This window comes from Pagrus pagrus (genome assembly GCF_965226575.1).
Source record: "Pagrus pagrus genome assembly, chromosome: 18".
Classification (NCBI taxonomy): Eukaryota; Metazoa; Chordata; class Actinopteri; order Spariformes; family Sparidae; genus Pagrus; species Pagrus pagrus.
The window spans coordinates 578903-603475 of record NC_140202.1 but is presented as its reverse complement, the minus strand read 5'-3'; the positions used below and the strand labels follow the sequence as shown (position 1 = coordinate 603475).

The following is a 24573-nucleotide window of genomic DNA, read 5'->3' as shown; positions in this document are numbered from 1 at the left end:
CTCCCACAGTCCGTTGCCGCGACCACCCTGGTTACCGTCACTGTGGCAACCGAGATAGAGAGACAGATTTATCAATGAGTCAGTTTACTACACCCAGTGTATTACAGACTATATTTCCCAACATTTCAACTATATTTAACTATTATCTTTTCATTCATTCAAGCCAGAATCTCCATCTAAATATTGAAATGTTCCCAATCACTGATACATTGACATTTATTTAACGTTTCAGTCCCATTCAGAGTATTTGATCCATTCTCACTGTAACATCTCTTCATACTCCTGTTTGGCTCACAGCTTATATTCTATTTTTAATCCTTCATTCTCACCCAACTATTAGGAAGCTTCATTGTCTTCAGACGAGACTTCAAATAAATTCAAGCCACCAATTCAGTTTGGCCTTAGCTTTTCAACAAACCCTAAATTATTTCACAGTTTTTAGATATTCTGGACATTATTCAAAGTTTTCACAGCCAGCAATCCGCATTTGGCGTCAGCTCTTCAAAAACCTTCAAATATTCAACATATTTCATATATTCTGGACATTATTCAAAGTTTTCAACGTCAGCAATCCGCATTTAGCATCAGCTCTTCAAAAACCTTAAAATATTCAACATATTTCATATATTCTGGACATTATTCAAAGTTTTCAACGCCAGCAATCCGCATTTGGCGTCAGCTTCTCAGCAGGGTGCATTCACAACCGCAAGTTCTTCAGGACTTGCCTTCTCTAGTTTTTTTTATTATTATATCTTCCGGGTCAGAAAGTTTGGCCCTTAACTCCTTCAACATTTTTCAACGTATTCACTCCATTCAAACACCAAAATATTCGTCTCAATTGGGAATTGACCGGGTCTACTTTTCTCATTCATATCATTCATAATTTCAGAGATATTCAACGTTTTCCGGCCATTTTTTCCCATTCAAGCAGATTACGGAATGTTCAAAAAATCTCAAATTTCACACTTTTTCAAGCATTTTCAAAGCTCTGCTAATCATTCACACTTCAAGATAGAAACTCCATTCGAACTCTGAAATATTCCACTATTTGTCTACATTCAAGCCTGTATTCATCTTTCTCACAGCATTCATACTTTTTGCACAGTCGCAGTTCAAACATCGGTAACTTTTCAGGCAGTTTCAGATTTTTGCATTGGTGTGTATGGGGTGGAATGTTGAGAGCCAGAGTGGGGGAGCCAACTGACAGAGTGGGGAGCAGCTCAAAAAAATTCAGAAAACCTCGTCTTCAACTCGCGCTTGCTTCCACAATTTTCACTCCAAAAATAACCACATCAGCTTGTAGGCAAATTCGTGCCGGTCGCTAGAGTGGTTCTCTGAAGCCAATCGGACAAAAACTCTTGGCTCAGTGGGCCTTTAACTGAAAGCAACACCGACCAACTGCCGCATCAAGTCCCATGAAATTGATAGGAAAAATATCTGGAGGCAGGCAACCACATCCACTTTTCTGAACTGCTCCAGAAGACACATTTTTGACCACACACACACAAAAATATCACTAAATGTTGACAAGACTCTCATAGTTTCGACCATATCATTATTTGAGTGATAGCAGTTACTGTTTTGGAGGGAGAAGCATGTTAATGTGAGGTGAACCTCAGCAGAAATCATCGACTCTCACAGTCCGTTGCCGCGACCACCCTGGTTACCATCACTGTGGCAACCGAGATCAACTGGGCCAACACAGAGAGACAGATTTATCAATGAGTCAGTTTACTACACCCAGTGTATTATATAGTATATTTCCCAAAATTGTAACTATATTTAACTATTATCTTTTCATTCATTCAAGCCAGAATCTCCATCTAAATATTGAAATGTTCCCAATCACTGACACATTGACATTTATTTCACTTTTCAGTCCCATTCAGAATATTTGATCCATTCTCACTGTAACATCTCTTCGTACTCCTGTTTGGCTCACAGCTTATATTCTATTTTTAATCCTTCATTCTCACCCAACTATTAGGAAGCTTCATTGTCTTCAGACGAGCTTTTCAACAAACCCTAAATTATTTCACAGTTTTTAGATATTCTGGACATTATTCAAAGTTTTCAACGCCAGCAATCCGCATTTGGTGTCAGCTCTTCAAAAACCTTAAAATATTCAACATATTTCATATATACTGGACATTATTCAAAGTTTTCAACGTCAGCAATCTGCATTTGGCATCAGCTCTTCAAAAACCTTAAAATATTCAACATATTTCATATATTCTGGACATTATTCAAAGTTTTCAACGTCAGCAATCTGCATTTGGCATCAGCTCTTCAAAAACCTTAAAATATTCAACATATTTCATATATTCTGGACATTATTCAAAGTTTTCAACGCCAGCAATCCGCATTTGGCGTCAGCTTCTCAACAGGGTGCATTCACAACCGCAAGTTCTTCAGGACTTGCCTTCTCTAGTTAATTGTGGTAATTCGATTAGAATCGAGCGGGAATTCTCATGCACCTACGAAGTGATCACGAGCAGAGCATGACCTGAGCAACTGATTAATACCAATAAAAAATCACCAAAAATATGCAAAAGCCTATCTATCCAAAACAGCTGTTGTAGTATGATCATGAGGAGACTCTTGGTGTGTGTCGTGATTTTGGAGTCTCAATACTGTATAACAGTGAAGGTATTGATTAATATTGGAAGTTTTTAATGATTAATACCAATAAAAAAATCACCATAATTATGCAAAAGGCACATTTATCCAAAACAGCTGTTGTAGTATGATCATGAGGAGACCCTTGATGTGTGTAGTGATTTTGGAGTCTCAATACTGTATAACAGTGGAGTTATTGATTTTTGTTTGCGGCGTCTTGCTCTTGTATTGCAATTTGCAGACGGTCCCTGCGCACTCGCCCGGCTGCCGGCTGTGCATAGCGATCAATGTTGTCGGTCCAGCTCGGAGGATGGCTTATTTTTGTAAAAACCGGGGTTTTGGTCCTTGTAGCTCGTAGTCTATGCTATCACGGTGGGATAGAGGACGTCCAAGGGTCCCTTCTTCTGTCTCTGACAGGATGTAAAGTTGGCGGGCGACTTCTTCCAGACCGTCTAACACTGCTAGCTCAGTTTGCACATCCATATCGGCGTTGAGCTGAGCCAAGTCATCCATCAATCTATCCAGACGAAACTGAACATAGTCGTTGGTTGCATGGTTCTCTAAATCGTTCGCTAATGATCGTAATTCATTCGCAATCGCTCGTACAAAAACTGCCATTACTAAACCAGAACTGCAGCTAAGGGTTAGCTGAGCGGGCGGGCTGGTAGCCAACAACATCAGCGCCGCTAGTAAGGCAGAAGTAGTCGACCCGAATCGAGCACACTCCTGTAACCAATCATGCTGTTGACTGAGGTTAGGACCTCCTACCTCATTAACATATGGACACAGAAATACAGAAATAAATAAATGTAGGTGAACAGAAATGTAGAAATAAATATAAAGCATTTATATATTTATTTATTATTTCATTTATTCTTTTATTTATTTATTTATTTATACATTTATTTCAGCATTTATTTATTTATTCATTTATTTCAGCATTTATTTATTTATTCCTGTATTTATTTATACATTTATTTATGCATTTATTTATTTATTCCTTTATTTATTTATACATTTATTTATTTATTTATTTATTTATTTATGTATTTATTTATTTATTTATTTCAGCATTTATTTATACATTTATTTATGCATTTATTTATTTATTTATTTATACTTAAGTCATGTTTAGTCCTCCATAGAGAATAGCCTATACAGTAGAGTTGTGTAATCTAAGCTCTGACTTCTACTTCCCTTAGTAACATGCACAGTATAGAACAGGCTCAAGACAGCTTTGACAGAAACCAAACAGGCCAAAGTGAGTCACCATACACCATCAAGTTTAGTCTTTATTTGTTATTAATGCATTTCAACAAAGCTTGGGAATACAGCACATAATAAGATTTCATATAAATCACCTTTTTCTGCTTAGCAAATTCATCTCAGATCATAGTTCTTAATCACCACTAAGCTTTAACAGTGATCAGCGTTTACATGAAAAGCAAAGTGTTATGCGTCTGGCCTGATATTACTGGATTCTACAGAAGTCAGTGAAGGATGTATGAAGTAATTTTTCCTTAATATATCACAGTGAATCTAGATGTCTTGCCACAGTTTAATGATTTCGTGAAAATCAAAGATCATTTGATTGAGAAAAATTGTACATGGAACGATCTGACTTATCCTTTCCTTTGATCCAATTTGTGATCTTTTAAGTTTCCTGACACAAAAATTTCCTCCAGCAGACAAATAACGCAACAGGGTTAGAACATATGCAGTTATTCCAATAGAAAGCAGGTTTTCTATTGCTACACATCATAATGCCAATTTTCTAATATATTAGGAACAAGCCCACACAGGTTACAGAGGTTAATGAACAGTGTCGTGTAAACAGCCTTTTCAGAATGAGACCTCAGCCAGAGCACAGGGTCTGTGAAAAGTGAGGGCCACCAGACAATTTGTCTATGTAAATGTCCCAAGTCCCATTTCAAGAACAACAAACAGTCAGCTTCAAAAAGCAGTACAGCTCTTGATGCATAATCATATTGAGATGCCAGTGCTGCCAGAGAATCAACAAGACACTGCCTGGAGTCCAACTGTAGAGCTGCAAGGGAAAACTGGCTCTGCTAAAATCAATATAAGGCCACGTTCAAATGCAATCTTTTATATTGAATAAAAGGGAGAAAGAGATCTAAGGTTACATTAGCCAAAATGGTGTCTCTTAAAACACATACTCCCATTTCACGTCTTCATATTGCTCATATGTGAAATGAGTGTCCAAATTATTTGGAATATCTCACTGTGACTGACTCACTTGCTCTAAAGCAATATGGTGCAAGAACATTCAGGGTCCAACTTCATTTAGCTAGATATGGCGGATTATCTGCTGCAAAATGAGGCACACGGTGCAAAAGGTTGTATTTAGACTCCGAATGAGTCATGGTTTGTGTTCCTCTGCTGCTGGACCCTTTGACTCCGCCATTTCAAAATCATCTGTCCCATCGACAACTCTGTTTGACTGGATATGAAAAAACACTGATATTTATGAGGAGGAGGAGGAGGAGGAGTACTGCTTTGTGTGACCTGGGATGGGTCATAAAAATTGGCATTCTGATCAATAGCGGGTGGGATGCAGGTGGAAAAATATGCATGACATTACCTTCAGCGATCCTCCAGCAGATAGAGAATGGTATGTATATCTCTCCCTTAGCACGAACAGTGAATAAACTTTGATTCACTGAACATTGATTGATCAGTTAATAGTTCTTTGTCAGGATTCATACAGTAAAACAGTATGGCATGAAGCAGTAGTCCATCAAAGCTGTCTAAAAATATTTTTTAAAAATTCAGAAGATAAAAGTTTAATTTTGTTTTCTGTCAAGTTAAGAACTAAAGCTTTTAGTTTTGCTGCTTAAATATGCCATGGTATTAATAACAGTGACATTACTGCATTAATGGAAACGTAAGCATGTACAGGCATTGTGAATCCGCCTGTGTAGGCGCATCTTACTATCTGAATAATGTGCTCTTTAAATAGAACGAAAAACACTCTGCCATTGACTTTAGACCAACTTTTTGTTGGTCTGTGGCGCAGTCACATGCGCCTGAGCTCATTTTCAGACCGGCACACCCAGGGGTGCACAGATGGCTGGAAGTACATTTGCTATTTACACAACGTGGGCAAGACAACTGTATTGGTCTGAAACTAGCGATGACAGGCATAAGATAGAGACCAATGTCTCTATTTGTATTTCTACATGTGGTAAATATAAAAGACATATGGGGCCAGAACAGTGACAGTAATTGATGGCATTGAAAATAAAATGTATCATTGCAAACAAAACCTGAACTAATAAAGGAAACACTGGCATTGAAACATTTGTATTTGAAAGTTGTATTGGCACTGAACCAAATATCAAATTTTTTATTCTATTTTGCTAGTTTTGGAGACAGGATTTTTCATGATGTCAGGAATATTACAATGTCACCGATTTTCAATTTCAACTTTTTTTCACTGTTGTAGCATGGATAGGAGGGGAGGGGCAAGGAGAGTGTGATTTGCATATCTGCATACTAATGATGTCTGTGTCTCTCTGCTGTTGTTCTTTCACATAGAACTGGGCTGGATTGAAGTTAATCTTTAACTTTATTCTGGTCTGGCAGTCTGCTTGAAAAAGTTCTGATGTTAGCTAATGTCAGCTGTCACAGCTAATGTTAGCCATTGTCAGCTAACATAGCTAACGTCAGGGTCTATGTGATAAACAACGGCAGAAAGAAATAGGCTTACTATACCCACATTGATGACGACTTTGAATCATGTCTTCAGGAGATTAAAGAAATAGCTGTGAGTCTGAACCACACACCACTTTCATGAGTTCACCTGAAACTCCCAAGCACCGGAAGTTTTTTCTCTTAAAGGTAGACCTGGACATTAGTCACAAACAGTCACAGTGTAGCTCTGTAATGTCTGTTTTCAGTGGTCTATAAGCTGTAGAATTGCTGGTAAACATGCAACCTCTTGGGCCTCCCTCCTGGTCTTCTGCTGCTCCTGTTGGGGTCAATCATCCTCAGAGCCACTGCACTTGTTAGGTAGAGCGGATAGGCGGACTGCTGCGGGGCTGCCCTGCTTCTGCCCTGTCACTTGGCCTGTCTGCTTCACATAACAGTCTACAGACACTGCAGCTGCAACAGCCATAGTGGAGGTTTGTTTACTGGGGCAACTACGGCTCACGGTCCGCTGCATCAGCTTCACCAGTGGCTGTTTCTTTCAAACAACCACAAGAAATACACAAGCACAACCCATTAACACCAGTCAGCCACTGAACATACAGTTAGGAAATAGCACACTAGGTAGCCAATTCTTGTCTCTTTTGTATTCTGATTAAAAACGGTAAATTCATCTTGGCACACTGAGCTCCTGATCTCTGTAAGCATAGCTGACACGTTGTTTTTTCCTAACTGTATGTTCAGTGGATGTCAGGTGGTAAATGGTTGTACTTGCGTTTTTCTTGCGGTTGTTCAAAAGAAACAGCCGGCGGTGGAACTGTTGCAGCTGCGCTGTCTCTGGGCCCTTTAGGTAGAGCTGACAGGCCGGCCGGTGGAGCAGCAGCAGGGCCGCTCCACCTTTTGAGCCCAGTGACACTCTGAGGAGCAGAGGAGGTAGTAGAAGACTAGTGGAGAGGCCAAGAGGACATAAATGGGATCCATAATAATGCTGACATTAGCTATTATGGTTGACGTAAGCTAGCGTTAGCTGTGATAGCTGACATTGCCAACGTCAGACCATGTTCCAGCAGACCTCTTGCAGACTTAACATTCTTGCTGTTTGGGAGTTTCAAGTAAACTCCTGTAAGTGATTGCTGTCATTAGATTTCAGATATGCAATATCTACTTTTCCAATGAGTAACTGATTACAGTTTTAAGTAGCTTGCCCATCACTTCAAGTTTTACATTCCATGATTGTAATGGGAGGCTATTGAACTTTTGTTTATATGGTATAGTGTATGTTGTGTTTTAATTTGTCTGAAATCAAATTACCACAAACGGACACCTGGGGCCTGCTAGGATTATTCCAGCCCCTTATCAGATTAACCCAGCTATGCCAGAATTACCTCAAAGCTCAGTTTACATGTTTTGAAACTGCTGACCTCCAACAAGGATTTGGGTGCTATTAGTAATATCTTGTACATTAAATGCATTTTGACATGGTTAAGAAAATCAGAAGAAGCCAGAGTCTGTGGTCTTTTTAAACCTTCTACAGCCATTAGTTCAGGCCTCATTCACTTCTGAAGACATCCTGACAATCCTGCAGCTTCAAAACTACAGACATGCTAACGAAGCACTTAGTTCCTTTGTGGGTGTGCTTGTAATTCTGTGCCCAAAAGAAGCAGAAAGAAATCTATCACTGAACATGATAGGTGCATGTAGTGCTCCATCAAATCCTGTTGAATTACAAAGAGCATCATAATCAAACATAAGCATGCTAGAGCATTTTACGGTAGATAATGGCAGTTAAAGTTTCACAAGGCAATACGGTTCACCGCTTAAAAACACCCTTTTAAACCCATTAATCTCAATCAATAAATATTGCCACAACATCCCCACAATAGATTTACCCTCCAGATTCTAGTGCAATCACCCTCACACTAAACTCACACACATTTAGTTGACTTGAAATTAGTCATAATTCAACCTCTCACTGCCTAATCTTAAATTCAAGTGCAAATGTAAAATAGCATGACTAAACCTGCTCAGGAAGCGATTTGCCTGCCAGGCCACAACTTCCCACACAACATTTCATAACTACCTCAGACTGTAAAAATAATTATTATTGTGTGACTGACAATTAATTGTTAACCTGCCACCTTCCCTTTGTCACATCTGTAATAGAATAACAATTCTGATACTGTATCACTGTGATCTAATTTAAAGGTGTTACATGTATCATTTTCAACATCAGTAAATGATTACCACGTTCATTTTTAGACATTAGTATAATTACCATACATCAAGACCACTGCTGGGATGATTGGCAGCACCACCAGCCTCCACGCTGCATTGTACATTGTGTGCCACTGACTTGGATTTGGAGGAAAATATTCTGAATTGCTTTACTTTCAGCACAAACAAGCTAAATCTGTCAACTTTTCTCGTTGTGACAGACCGTGGTCTTCAGTAAAGCCAAAGATGCTACAGCGATGAGGAGAGACAGGATGCAAAGGGGATTATGGGATATGAAGTCTTTTGAAAAACACGGGCACTAAAAATAACATAGGTGTGAGACAACAGCTATCAATCATCTCTGCCAGGGTCTTGTTGTTTGTGGTAATTAAACCAAGCTACCTGACGATAACTCGATGTCTATCATATGTAGAACCTCTAAATGACTGTAAGACAGCAATTACAATTAGTATTTGGCTGTATATATAAAATGAAACTCAGCCATTATTTACACATCACTCAGCCAATACTTTCCACATATGAAACACAGAATATAGCATGAATATGTAAGCATATTGCTCAGTAATTACATTCACAAATTCAAATCTATTTGATAAATAAAACATTTAAATTAAATGATATTTCGAAATCCTTCCATTATTTGTTCGCACATTCATCACATGTAAATATTTTGCTCTATAATATCTCAATGTTGATTATTGACACACTGTTAAATACACTGTAAAGTTGGATGTGATTATAAAATACATTGTACATTGTAAAGTTTGACCTTAGTCAGATTTTAAAAATCATTTTTTTAAAGTACATATATGAATTCATATATGTGTCCATAGTTAGTTAGGCATTACATCAAATTACACTTCCTTTACCGTATAATGCCTGAGACACATTTACATGGTTGGATCTTTAGAAACTAATAATACAATGTTGCAGCACGACCCAAATTGTTGGCTCCAACGGTATTTGTTTTTATGTGTTATTGTGGTTCAATTTTAATATTGTAAAAATGTTAAACAAAGGTGATCATTCCAAATTATTTTGAATATCTGATGTGTGAATTCTGTTCAGGGATTCCCTTTTAGTTGTTTATATCCTGTACAGTACATTCAATAGAATAAAACAAAATGGATTCTTCATATTTAATCTTTAGAGAATAATGTCACTGTGTAACTAATAAATCAACTGTCTCCCAAAATTTGACTGTTGTTAATAACCCATTGACACTGTGCATATCTTAACTAAGTGTTCAATCAGTGGCCGTATTTCCACATAATTTCAACCTGATGATTTCTGTTTATCCTGAGTCTCACACTGTCTCAAACTTAAACTGACTATATACGATATTGTGTAGGCTATTATAAGACAACAATTAACTAGTCTTTTATGCAGCCTTTATAAAGTCACAAGAAGGCAATGGCAGCAGCTTGATGCAAGATTAAAAATTTACAGGAAAAAAAACGGTAGTTGTTTCAGCCATCAGTTTCTACAGAATAAGATATTTCTACCTGTCTGCAACCAACTCAGTTTCAGGAGATGAAAGCTCCACCCAAATGGTCAAACAAACCCATTTTTTCACAAATCAACCAGAAGAGGATGACGATGGTGACGATGATGAAGACGATGAAGAAGAAGGGGAAGATCTATAGGTCTCGCCTCCTCCCAGTTCTGTAAACCTTACCGATGATGATGTAATTTCCTTCTCTTTCTCCTTTCTGCTTCCAGTGCAGACAGACCTCTGGGCTGGTTTAAACTGCCATGTCACCTTCTTTGTTGTTGACGACTGCTCTACTGTTGCCTGCTTCATTGGCGTTGTGACAGGCTGAGTTGCCATGGGAATAGCCTGGGTCACTGATATGCTGTTGGTAACCTCGGTAGCCCTCTTTGCTTTGCCATTGTTGTTTCTATCCTGTTCCCTGAAGAGCTCACTCAGCACTTCAGGTTCAGTTGTTTCTCCAAACAAATCCCAGCCCAGTTCAGTAGGCAGCCGCTTAGGCCGTGCTATACCGGCAGAATTGTTAGCAGCAGCAGAGATTCTGCAAGAGCGACTGGGATCCGTGTCAGACAGGTCTGAGTCCCAGTCACTGTCACCTGCCACCGAGCCACAACCCAGTACTGACACATCAACAGCGCCAGATCCTGAACTCTCCGAGTCTGACTCCCTGGAATGACAAAACAGACAGAATCTGAAATATTGCACTGCAGTAATATTTAAATGCAGCGACCAAAGTTATCACTAGCATCTACAGCTTACAACCAAACATGGTTTAAAACAATTTTAAAAATTTCACTTGTATCTTCATCCTTAAATGTATTTGCTGCTAGAGCATTGCTGTCAAAAATGCTGCAGAAATCTGAACTCTGACATAAGCAATCTTTATTCTTTGTTTTTAGAAATGACAAGCATGATTGGTAGTGCTGTATTTTGAAGAAGGGAAGAGAAGGGAAAAACACTTCCATTTAAAAATACTATAATGACTTTAATGGAAATGAGATGAAAAGGGATGGCTATGAATAAAAGCATGCCTAAAAAATGAAATTCCCAAAAATGGCTTAACGGGATATTACAACATTTTAACCTGGCCATCATTGTATTCAGATTCAGGTGTCCCTCTAGATGTTCTTTCCAACAGTGACCCCAGTCTTGGGCTTACTTTCCCTCTTCTGCTCAGAAAATCCTGGGCTGTTTTTCAGTTTTCCAGAAACTTTCAGGGTCTCACTGTACTACCACTTTTTGCTTTAGGGGCCCTTCGATCCATATAAGCTCAAAAGGACTCCTTCTTCAACTTGTGGGCCTCCTCCTATGGAAGCCACCAACAGGTTCATTAGCTTCAACCATGTAAGGGACTGTGAACCCTCTGGCCTAACCTACCCTGGGATGCAGGAAAAACTAATCTGGAGGTAAGAGTTGAATCCTTGCATATTGGTACCTCAGCTGGATTGCATCAGCAGCAATGTAAAAACTGTACTGGACTGCCATGGTGAAGAGGGAAATGAGCCGATGAACAGCGACGTTCAACCCTCACTTATGGTCATGACCTTTGGGTCATAACCAAACTAAGTAAATGACCAGGCTGTAAAAGGGTGGTGGTGGTGGTGGTAACCTTTAGAGATAGAGTGAAGATGAAGAGTTTAGACACCTGAATGCAACTAAACTGCTGCGCTGTTGTGTTGAAAGGAGGTTTGGGTATATTATTAGGATGTCTTCAGGACACCTCCCTTTGAAGGTTTTCCAGGCACACCCAGCTGGGGAGACCCTGTGGAAGACCCAGAACACACTTGAGGGATCACATCTAGGCTGGAACCTTCCTGGTATCCCACAGGTAGAGATGGCTAAGGAGAAAGATGTCTGGGCTACCTAACTCTGTCACTGTTACCTAGACCGGGATAAGTGGATGGATGGATGGATGGATTTTCAGCTGAATAAACAAAATTGCTTTAAAATGCTGTAAATGCTGGTAACAGTTATTTATCTGACCCCATACTGAATTACAAATAATGAAATGCACCAGAGCTACAGTAAAAACACAATAATGCACATACCTGCCAGTATAAGATGTGGTCCCTGCAGGGCCAAGTAGGAGGCATGCTGGAGCAGCCAGGTAGACAAAGCTGTCAGTGCACAAAAAGTCTCCTTCCTCTGGTTTATGTGGGGCAGGGTGAGTCGGGTTGGTGTCCCGTTCTGTATTTGACTGGTCCAAGCATGTTTTCATGCTATCTGAATGTTGTGGTACACTGTCTTGGTTTGTATGATGAGTGAGAACTTCTGTCACTGTGGTGACTTCACCCTGGGAGGCAGGTCTTGCAGACACGGCAAGGTAAACAAAGCTGTCTGACTGAACAAAAGGATCTAAGTCACCACAGTCCAGTCCTGAGCTTCGGATTGGCTTCTGATTAGGATCTAGAGGGTGTTTGATTGGTTGTTTTGAGGGAGACAGAGGAAGGGGGGAGTCACTTCCCATGAGGGTCACTGTTTTCCTGGGTGGTATTTCTCCACATTGTGGGGCATTTACAGTCATGGAGTCCCCGATGTCTGTGCGGTCAAGCATGGTCCTAATGATGGAAACTGTTCCTATCTTACCGACTCTCCTCACATTCTCATCTTCTGGCATCTTTCCATACCCTGCTTTCTGTCTTTCATCATCTCCTTCTGTGTCCTCTGTGTTGAGGAGAGATGGGTAGCACCACTGTAGCTCTGCACTCTCCTCCCTCCCCCATTCTTTTAACCCTCCATCGTCCCCGTCTTTCTCCAGGGATGTGTTGCTGCTGCCTAGGTCGGAGCCACTGATTGGCTGGTCACTGTCAGAGCCTGCCTCCTCCTGGCTCTGATTGGATAAGGAGAGGAAGATGCCACTGGAGTCTGACTCCAACGTAAGGTTGGAGTCTGGAGAGTTGTCCTCCTTAGTGGAGCTAGAAAAAAGAGACAAGGCAGTCAAATTACTGCTACATCCCCCATGTGTCTGCTAAACACCTGTGACTTCGACTGCTTTCTCTGCACTATAACTATAGTTACCACAGATGCCTTTAAATTTAATAACGTTCTTTTTTAAGAGCAAGGCCATTGCTTTGTTTTTGTCTCTGAGCCCTATGGAGTACTTTCACTTTTTTAGGATCTAATTTGAATGTTGGCATAGTTTGGAGATGAAGGGGGGATGGAGAGTTGTGATGCTGTCCTTGAGATGTCAGCACATCATGGGATGGTTTGGTTTATGTCTTCATTTTTTTTAACTCAGAACAACACACACATTAATGACAAGTGAATTAATTAGTATGAAACATTTTTCTAATCTAGTGTTACAATGGTCAAGAAAACAAATGTTACCCTGAATTATTACAACTGTGTTATAAATACTGTAAATCCAAATACAAAGCTCAACAAGATATTTACATAAAAAGATATTAAACTTACTAAAGCCATATACTGCATTATATGTCCTGCCAGTAAAAAAAACACAAATCACTAATTTTGTAAAGCATCATTTCCGCCTGTCAAGTCCACATGGACCTTATTCCTAAACTAGCCAATGCTGTAGCATGAGTATGGACCATATGAACAGAAATGCTGCTGTACACCATTAGCAAGTAGGAACGTTCATAAATATACAGTAATTGATTATTATGTTGGAATTGCAATAGCAGCCAGCGTGTCTTAGTTTTTATTGCCTTGCATGGGCATTAAAAATAATATAAATCCAGTGTCTGTCCTCATCCACAATGTATTGCTACATGTACGGAATGTGCAAGTTCTTATCTATTGGGCAGACACCCTGTTCTACCAGTATGAGATAATACTGGCAAATGAAAAGCAATGAAACAGTACGACAATGCATTTGGTTGTGCATCATTACAAATATTTGAATGTGCATTCGAATCTCCTGCTGAATCACCAATATGCATGCACAAATTACCTTATTAACAAATTGCAGTGCAGTGCAGTGTAATTATTGCAGTGGCAATTCAGATGGATTATACTTTTAAAAAAAAAAAGCATTTTATTTAATAATTAATTAAATGCTAAAGGACATTGTAGCAAATTGATAAGTTGTGAAAACAACTTTTAGAACTTTAATTGCACATGGTGTGCCTCAAATGTAGGTTAGTGTTAGGCCAGTACCATTTTGTTTTTATCAGTCATGGGTCAGCCGAAAGAAGTTTTATGCATTTAATATGCATTTACTTACATATAAAATCCAAGCATGGTCAATATAAAACTGCAAGAAATCTTGACACAATACTTCATGGTACACAGTCGCAAGTCAAATTCAGGTGCTGTATATTTCATTGCTCTGAGTGTATATTAAAAAATATAAAAAGAAAAGAAAGTGAGAAATGAAAAGACAAAATCACATCCAAAAATTATATTTTGTTAAATATATGTTTTGTTTTGTTTTTTTAAATCAGCTTTGAAATTCTCAGAAACATGTGCGATGTTAAATGTGCGATGATCCATGTCAACATGAACTTAAAATATCCAGGTATCTCAATAAAAGTTATACATTCCCTAACTGACCATAAAACCAGTACATACCAATATATAGTTGTCAAAATATGGCATGGAACTGAATTGAAGATCCAGAGGCATTGTGGCCTAGTGCATTTATAACCCCATTTTTTGCTTAGATTTTAAGTATGTCTTGGCTGAATTCAAAACTAGATTTGCTTTTGCCCTTTGCAATGAACCTTTTGTCACCCAAGATGTATGTCAACATCTGGTGAAGAACAGCTCAATGTCAGTGCTGTCGACCACTTTGTGGAATTACCTTGTGCCAGCAGTGGAAGTCCCAGCAAGTTTTGTTGACCAGTCAACAGGAGATCTGTCTGTGTCTGTAGCTGGTGAGCCCATAGTGCTGAGCTCCAAACTGACCTGAGATCTGCTTCCCACTCCTGTAAAATAGAACACAGATTCAACATAATAAAACAACAGAAACATGAGATATAGTCAATACATGACACCATTTATTCCCTGGCTGGTCAAGCATTTGGGTATTTGATCACAGCCAGATAATCAATGTTTCCATCGTCTAGTCTAGTGGAAGTTGAAACATTTGTTCATTTTTGTAGCTGAGGCCTGTCTGCAGGATTAGAAAAGGTTAGGTGCAAAATGGGTAGAGCTGAGACAGGATATGTAGACAGCTCCTGCCACGCCTCACATGACAATCAAGCAAACAATCCTCAGTCCAAACTTCTCTTTAAGCCTTGATATCCTCTTAGGGAACACTTGTTCTGTTCCTGCTGCTACTACTCATAATGCATCCCAGAATGCATATCCACCTTCATCTCAACATCCACCTATAGGCTTTGAGTCTACATTCCACTTGGGGGAAAGTTATTGTCAGTCCTTTCCCCACTCCCTGCTGTACTGAGCTTTGTGTTTCTTTGTATTGAGTGACAAGGTTAGAGACTGGAAGACAAACATCAATGTTCTACATTCTACTTTCACAAAACTCCACATGAGTTGGTCAACTGAGCTGTGCTATATTTACTGATGTTTGGTATCTTTTCACAAACCACACTAGAAATAATTAATGTGATTCAGCCTTTGAACACTGGTAGACCTCTTACAGATACATCTCTGCTGAGTATTTGATACCTATTTTGGCAAATTTCAGTAATGAACTGGGCCTTATGACCGATAAGTATCCTGAGGCTGAGATGATCTATGAACTATCTGAGAAAGCCATGGTGTTGTTGAAAGGTAATTATTCTAGGTAATTATTCTAATATACTCATTTAATATTATGTGATTTATTCTATATACATATTGTGTTATTATTGGACTTTCATTGTATGATCTCTGTATAAAATGATGTGTGGAAAGAGATTGAGCTGAGTGTCTTGGGAGATAGGACTGAACTATAAAATTATATTTTGAAACAATTGGCTTCTGAGGGAACCAGGAAAGGTGAGCCAAAACAAAATCTGGATTGCACTGATGAGAAACAATGCACAAGGTTTGAAATGTTCTTAAGTCAAGCTCACCTGTGGAGTGGCTTGTTCTCAACAAAAAACTTTTTGGTCAAAACAGTAAACGAACAATACATTTAGTAAGATTCAGCGCCCTTTGATCCTGTAAGAGGTTCTTTGTTGCCTTTGTCATTGTTTCTTTCTCGGGTCATATTACAGTGCTGCCCTGATATTTATGAGGAGAAAGCACTGGGAGACAATTGTCTATGCCTGGCAACTGATTAGTACATCAGTTCAGAACAACAGTTGCACTTTGCTGGTACTATTTCACTACCTGTTATTTTGATACATGTATAAATGAAATAATTCACAGTCAACATCCCTGCCAAACTCTCCGACAGTCACAAATAATACAGAGCAACTGCTAAAATCAGGGTTAAGAATGTACAGTATAACAATAGAGCTGTTTAGACAATAATAAACAATGAAGGCTATAATAAACAATGAAGGCAAAAATTGGACTTAGCAGGTGTCACTGCAAAATGTTATACCCATTTTAAAGGAGAAAGCATCTGTTTGTTGTTCCAAATTACATTACAGAAGTACAAAATATGAATGATAATGCTGTATAAAATGTTACTTGCTTAAATTTTTTAATCTTTTTACTTATAGTGGGGCGGCTTAGCTGAAAAATCGTGCACTTTGTGATAAAAGCATGAAATTTGGTACAGTTAAGGCCAAAGGCAGTCTGAAAAAAATTGGATATTGGGCCATCGTGAATTTTCAACATGGCGGCCATGGTGGCCATTTTAAAAATGGCCGCCACTGATAACACTATTCAGATCAATTTTCTTATTTGCATGGTATAAAATATGATGTTGATGATCTTGTTAGTTAAATTTATTTACCATACCTAGTTAAAGGAAGTTTATACATGAAGAATACATATAAATCAATAAAAATTCAAGATGGTTGCCGCAATCAGCATGAACATTGTAATAAAGTTTTGTATATTGCATATGATATGGTCGATCTCCATAACAAATTATACATTTTATCATGCAGAAATAAAATCTGCAATGTGTAATAAGCCCAGAATCTTCCTTTGTTCTCACAATTCAAGATGGCCACCATTTACTTGCAGATATCACACACAAATGTAAGCGGTGCTAGTTAAACGGAATTTAGTTTAATTTCAATCTTTTTCCTCAAACTTCACAAATACCTTAGTCTCAAAAATAGTGACATGTTGATGTCACCTTCAAGTCCTTCAGTTCATTGGAAAGATCAGATGTGACTTGACCATTGCAACATGCCTTGAGTTCATATTTGTCATATGCTCGGCTCTAGGTAGGCTTACAACTAGACAAATAAAACTTATTTTAAAACTTATTTTGTTATTACAATTAGCTCACAACTAGATAAATAAAACTTATTTAAGAAAAACCCTTATTTTTCCCCCATTGACACCCTGTTCCACATAAATAGTTAACATGCTAACGTGCTAATACCACGTTCCAAATGGTGGATTGCTTTTAATATAAGACTACTTGGTAGGAAGATACCGCAGAACCATGTCTGCTTGATTTAGGCTTGAAATTAGATAAATGACACTTATTTTAGAAAAACCCTTATTATTATTTTCCCATTAATATCCTGTTCCACATAAATAGTTAACATGCTAACGTGCTAATACCACATTTCAAATGGTGGATTGCTGTTAATATAAGACTACTTGGTAGTAAGATACCGCAGAACCATTTCTGGTATATTTAGGCTTGAAAATAGGTAAATTAAACTTATTTTAGAAAAACCCTTATTATTATTTTCCCATTAACACCCTGTTCCACATAAATAGTCAACGTGCTAATACCACGTTTCAAATGGCTCTCTCCCCCTCCCCATTGAAGGGGTGTGGCCTTCAAGTCATTTCACAGACTAATCAGAAATATTAGAATTGTCTTCTGCCCCACATGACATTCTACAGGAGGTAATGGCAACTATTGAAAGGTCTATAATCCTGCTCTATGATCGACCCAGCACATCCACAGACATAGACCAAGCTAGGAGGAAGTTATTTGTAAAGAGGCACAATGTGCAGTCAATCCCTCCAACAAAGGGTGCCCTTTAAGGAGCATGTTAAGAGGGCAGTCTATCAAGGAAGCCATGTATGGGGTCAGATGCTGGTGTCAACACCAGAGCTTCCTTCTCCTTGTAGATGGGGCTTTTCAAAGGCATCTGAGGGTCATTATGAACCATTTTGGACATGCCTGCCTGATGCAGGCCAGTCCAGCTATGAACTTCTCCTGCAAATGTAAGAAGGGTTGTGTTAAGCAGTGAAAGTGCAAAAAAGCTCCCTTAGACTGCACAGCTCTCTGTTACTGTGAAGGGGATTGCTGAGAGTCTTCCACAATTGACCCCATGTTTGGACAGTTACTACTGTCAGTTAGGCCTATCTTGCATTGTGAGCTTCCAAATAGGCTAAATACTAAAGTTGCCACCTGAATTCCTAATCATAAAAATGTGTGATTTGACCCCAATATCATTCATATCACAGGAATCCATGCAACTTTGAAGCAGTAACGATTTTCAAACCAGTCATGGCAGCCATCTTGAAAAATAACAGCCATCTTGAAATTTATTTGTATCATTAATGTACAAACTCCAAAGAGGTAAATAAATTTAGCTAACTATATGATCAATATCATATTATAATCAACACACAAAAGAAAATTCACATGGAAATGGTAGTCAATGGCGGCCATTTTGAAAAATGGCTGCCACGGCCGCCATAGTGAAAATTTGTGATGGCCCGATATCTAATTTTTTTTGGACTGTCTTTGGCTATAAGTGTACCAGATTTCACGCTTTTATCACAAAGTGCACGATTCTTTGGAATTATGCTGTTAAGCCACCACTCTATTAATTAGATATCGATATCAGTAATCTATGGTAGTCATCTTTATTTTCATACATGCAGCTTGAGATAACTGCTAGGATGTCTGTGATTACGATGACGTGATGGCTGATATTTGATAGCTTGTTGTGTAATAACTGTGTAAACATTTGTGGGTAAGGCAATCAAGCAAACTATGCAACCTCCAGCCACCCCCGAAGCCCAAATTCAATGTCTTTTGTTTGGTTGAAATTGAAATAAATATGATCAAGATATCTTGACTTTTTGCCCTAGTATGTATAGGTCAAGCTCCAAAAACCCTGGATTGTACATTTTCTACATGGCAACTAATGTAAATATTTTCTCATGCCATGATCTAACTGAGATCATGTAGTCTCCATGACAATTAAACTTACCATAAATAGCGCAATCAAGTCCCCTTTAACATACATTTTTAATGGAATTTCTCAAATCCAGTATATCCAGTTGAATTGGACCAGGGTTTGGTGTTATGAAATTACAAAAAATAACTTCATTGCAGGTACATGAATAAAAAAAAAATAAAAAGGAAAAATAAGGGAAGAATGAAAACAAAAATGCAGAAACTAATATCTACCTGTCATGAGAGCAGCTTTCTCTCTCTGTGGCCCAGGGTGTGTTTGGTACATGTCAGCTCGTTCTCTCTGTGGCTCAAGCAGCATTTGATATACATCCTGTGTGTCCCTCTGGGGCTGAGACAGGTCTAGATGTTCCAGGTCAGAGTCCAGCTCCCTGGCTCTTCTTTCTAACTCTGTCAAGCTGAGCTCTGAGGCTGCTGACGATGGGGGGTGGGAGCCTCCAAAGCCAATTGGGGGCCGGAGAAGAGGCCAGCGTTGCAAGGAGCCTGAGAAGGAATCTGTATCACCTCCACCTCCATCTCCCCCTTTATCCCAGCCGTCATCCCATAATGTGGTGACCATCTCAAGGACAGCATCCCAACTCTCTATCCCCCCGTCATCTCCAAATGTCCCTCCTTCTCCCCCCTCCACCTCACCTTCTTCTGTCTTTAATTTAGCAACCACCTCCTCCAACTCTTGTCCATACAGCTCTTGTACTCCATCCTTATTCATCATTCCTCTATCCTCTCCCTTTTCACACTTCATTTCTACATGACTTTCATTTTTCACATCTTCCTGTTTTTTGTCATCCTCTTGCACTTTCCCCTCAACCTTTCTCACTGACTTTTCTTGTTTGGTTTCCTCCACCACCCACCCACTAACAGTAACCCTCACTTTCTCCTTATCCACTCTCTCTTCCTTTTTGTCTTTCTCTTCTCTCCTTTCCTTTTCTCTCTTCTCTTCCTTCTCCTTCCTTCCCTCCCACTCAGTCTTCTCCTTACTCAGCTCTCCTTTTTTCTCTTTGCTTCTGGATCTCCTGGGTTCTTCTTGCTCTCTGCAGACTCTCCAGTGTTCTAAGTTCTGCTCCTTCAGGGAAGCCCTGCCCACCAAAGTGCCCCCCTGTCCTGGTTCTGGATGAGAGGGTTCTTTAAGTGAGCTTCGTCCTACCATACTTATAGCAGTAATTATATTTGTTAGCGGGTTCTCTGAGAAGTGGCCTGTATGTGGTTGGAGAAGGGCAAGCGGGCGCCTTTTCTCCAATGCTGATAGAACAGAGGGAAGTGGAGGGAGAATAGGGAGGTTGTGGACTGCCCCACCCTGCCGAACAGTCCTTTTTCTGACAATGATTCGGCGAGGCCAAGTGGACTCGATGCCCTCAGCAGAGCCTGTTGTCTCAAGGTCCCCAAGCCCTCTGCTTAGTCGGGGGCTGACCACACCTGGTCGGAGCCCTGTGGCTGTGCCAGGACGATTCCTGGAGCTGGACTTGGATGATTTGGACTTCTGGGATCTGGAACCTTTCTCTACATGGCTAGAATCAATTTTGTCCAAAGTCTTTTTCTCAGCCTGATCTGCAGGGACAGAATCACTTTTATCCCCAGCTACAATACTTATCTGAGCTTTATCAGTTGTCTTGTTGCTGCTCTGGCTTTCACAGACAACTCCAGTCTCACTATTACTCCTTGTCCCTGTCTCATTACCAACCTCAGCTTCTGACACTGCCTCAGGATTAGGTGTAGGAGCAATCTTTACTTCTGTCTCAACCTCAGCTTCAACTCTGGACTCTGTTGGTGAACCAAGTTCATTCTTAACCTCAGCTACACTTCCAGTGTCTGCTCCACTTCTGTTCTCCACCTGTCTTGAACTAGCTTTAGCCTCAACCTCTGCATCAAAGTCTGGCTTCATCCCTGTACCAGTTCCAGTTCCAATCCCAACTTTATCACCCTGCCCAACCTTGTTCTCACTGTCACCCACAGTTGAAGGTATTGCCTCATCAATACGTTCTGGTTTAGCCATAATCCTTCCACTTTTTTCCCCACTCCTTGTACCTCCCCTACGTCCCTCCTTGGTCACACCAGGAGCCATATTTTCTATCTCCACCCCAGACTGCACCATCCCTTCCAAATCCCGCCCCCCTGGTCTTGTTTTCACCTGGGAGCCCATTCTTGCTTCAGACCCGTTTTTTATGCTAGCTCTAGATCCATTATCATATTTGTTCCAACTTTCAGGTCGGTAGTGTTCTTGTATTCCAACCCTAATATCAACCTCTGCTATTTTTCCAGCTCCAACTTCACTAACTAACCTTGGCCCACACCCAGATTTGCTGTCAACTAACACCAAACCCACACTCCCATTGTCAAACTTAGAAACCATTCCCCCACCTACACTATCAGGGCCAACCTTTGACCCTGCTCTACTTCTTCCTACAGCACCAGTGCCCATTCTTGGGGCAGCACTGGGGGAGGGTGAAGGTGAGGGCTGAGGGAGCAACAGGGGTGTTGTGTCCTGGTCGGGCTCTAAAAACACTGAGTCTCTGTCTGAACGCAGAGGAACTGGTCGACCATACCCAAAGGTACCAAAAGTTGATGTTTCTCTCCTCTCCCTTTCTCTCGCCCTCTCCCTCTCTAGCCGCCCCCTCTCCCTCTCTCTTTCCCACTCTCGCTGGGCCCACCCTCTCTCCATCTCCCTCTCCCTCTCCCTCTCCCATTCTCTTTCTCGCTCACTGCGGCCCCATCCTCCTCCTCGATCCCTCAGGTCCTGTTCGAGGTCATGAGCAGACAGTTGGACTAGGGGGGAACGGTAGGGGGATCGCCTAAGCTCATGGGGTGGTGACAGCCTGAGGCTCTGGGTTTGGGAGTAATGCCGTGGCTGGATGACGTGGGGAGGGGAACAGCGTAAACTTTGAGTCTGACTGGGACGAGGTTTGGCAGGGGAAAAAAATACCGGAGTATGGTAACCCGAAGAGAGAGGTGATCCAGAGAAGGGGGAAATAAGGGGGGAAGTAAGGGAGGAGGACTGACCTCCAGGGGGATGGTAGTGCCCTGGATTCAGATATCCACCTCCTCTGTCCATCATTTCAGTTGTAGTGAGCTCCAGACACTCCAGGTGTTTTGGAGGTGTCAAGACTTTCCAGGAATGTCGGCCATCTCTGCTCTTTGTGCTGTCTCCATGGTGATGGTGGTGGTGATGGTGATGTTTCTTGGATGAGGAGGAGGACACTCCCGGTGCTGAGAACGAGGATACAGAGGGAGAAACTGATCGAGTGAAATGTCCTGGAGAATGGCAGCCATCACCATCAGCATCCTGACCCCCAAGTTTCAATGAATCATAGATAGCTCTTTCATCCAGTCGGCGCACAAATGAGGGGTTTGGAGTTAAAGAGCGGGGTTGTGGATCGAACATGTCAGCCGGAGACCTGCTAACTCTCAGGGAGCCACTTGCAGAGTAACTAAAACTCCCCTCGCCTCCACAGTCTCGCCTTATAGACCCTCCAGGTTGATGGTGTTGGCTGTCTATCTGTTGATTGATGCACATGGTATCGTAGATGGACCGTTGGGGTATGTAACCATCTCCATATCCCCCATCCACTCCCCCAGCTCGCCCTCCCACTCCCCCATCCCCAGCTCCATGTTTCTCCAGGCAGCAGGAGCTCTTCCTGAAACACCCAGGACGGCTAAGAGGCTTGCCCATGATTGGTCGGATGGCTGATGGTGGGAGGGGTTGGTGGGAGGCACGACTGAAGTTTGAAAAATGAATTGTGAATTTGTTAATTCCACTAATTCTGAAAGAAAATGCTTTCAGAATTCACAAGATCCATGGCAGCTGGCTTTGACAGGACCATGACAAACTAAAAGAAATGGAGAAATGTCAAACTCAAAGTTTTGGTTATTCCTTTCTGGTAAAATACTGTAGCATATTCCCTCTGTTTTAATGACAAGTCAGGACAGTCTTGTGATCAAAGTATGGCATAGCAGCAAAAAACTCCATCTGTCAAATGCTCCATGACATGAAAACATTGTAAACAACATAATGTCCAAATGAAATTGGAGACAGAATTGTACTTTAAGAAATAATCCAACAAGATTTTGAAGAAAAACATGAAAATAGGACAAAATATTTCCAGTTTTTATGTCCATGGGGGTACTGTTCTCAGCTCATCTTCCCTCCCACTCTCTTCTGAGCATGACTGCATTTGTATTTATTTTGGTTGTTTATTGTTCTGGCTGTCTGTTCAGAACCAATTAAGTCTTTATACAGTGGAGGGTTAGTCAGTCAGACCCAGTGCGACAGAAAAAAAGAGCACAGTGGATGGAGGATTGAATCCATTCAAAGCTTCTCCTCTCATTTTGGCTGTGTTCGTTGATTATTGTGGTCTGTCTGTGGAAAACAAAGCAAACAACAAAAGATTTGAACTGAAGACAGCTTGATAAAGTCTCTCCATAACTATAAAAGTGAGTGGACATTAGCATATTTCAGTATAAAGACATTAGTTAATAATCGCTGATATTCTTGCATGTCAAATTAAAGGGGCATTCCACCAATTTGAAACAAAAAGCTCAGTTTGTCACAAGAAATTACCACACCACCTGATGAGATAATAATCCTAAAGGTGTCATCAGAGATACTTCAGATTGGGCATGAGACTTAATATTTTTAATTCATTGTCTCTTGTGAGTCTTGTGAGTGCTGGGGTGTGTCTTTGATTTAATCTAACAGTGCCTGCAGGGCACTTAACAAACAATTGATAGGAAAAGTAGCCAACAGCTGTCTAAAAACTAGTAAACCAAATGCTCAGTCTATTAATTAGAATATTAGAATCACATTAAATTATGCTCTCAGTTCACACAGAACCAACCACATGACCCCTATTCTTCAGTGGTTTACCAGTAATGCTAATAGGAGTAACCCTTTTCTTGAGATCCAGAGGGACTTTCAAAATTGTTGGTTTTCAACCTTCTTTTTCAGTGGTTTCTCTAAAGGGTATTCACTTTTTGTTATTGGGAAGTGAAGCCATCACTTCAAACTACTGTGAGACAAATATACAACTTTGTGCGTTTCTGCCAAGGACAGACTGAGCACTGAGCTATAGCTTATATAACTGTAATACAGTATATATAATTTAACTTATATATATATATATATATAACTGTAGCCCTGGTTTGCAAATTCCAAAAAGAAAACAAAAGGCAAGACAACAGAAGATAAAAACCTTAAATGTACTTTTTGTTAACTTGTCTTTCTCCCTCTCTTCATTCCTTGAAATAATACCCTCTATAATAACCTCTTCGGTCAATTTCATAAAAATTATAAATGAATGCATATACCAATACTATTGCCAAAGGGTGAAATAGCCAAGAAAAGAAAGTGTAAAACTTCCAA

General features: G+C 40.2%; 1 protein-coding gene across 2 annotated transcripts in view; it reads right to left on the bottom strand.

Annotated features, from left to right (window-relative positions):
- Positions 1-3893: 3893 nt before the first annotated feature.
- Positions 3894-24573, bottom strand: part of LOC311273412 (uncharacterized protein) — a 29460-nt gene continuing 8780 nt past the window's right edge. For both annotated transcript variants that reach the window (XM_084380486.1, XM_084380485.1), the window contains exons 2-5: positions 19437-23571; positions 14781-14904; positions 12064-12930; positions 3894-10682 (exon numbers count right to left, since the gene is read on the bottom strand). In XM_084380486.1, the coding sequence (XP_084236612.1) occupies positions 10103-10682; positions 12064-12930; positions 14781-14904; positions 19437-22884 (5019 nt within the window). In that variant the 5' untranslated portion in view covers positions 22885-23571 and the 3' untranslated portion in view covers positions 3894-10102. The remainder of the gene's footprint in view (positions 10683-12063; positions 12931-14780; positions 14905-19436; positions 23572-24573) is intronic.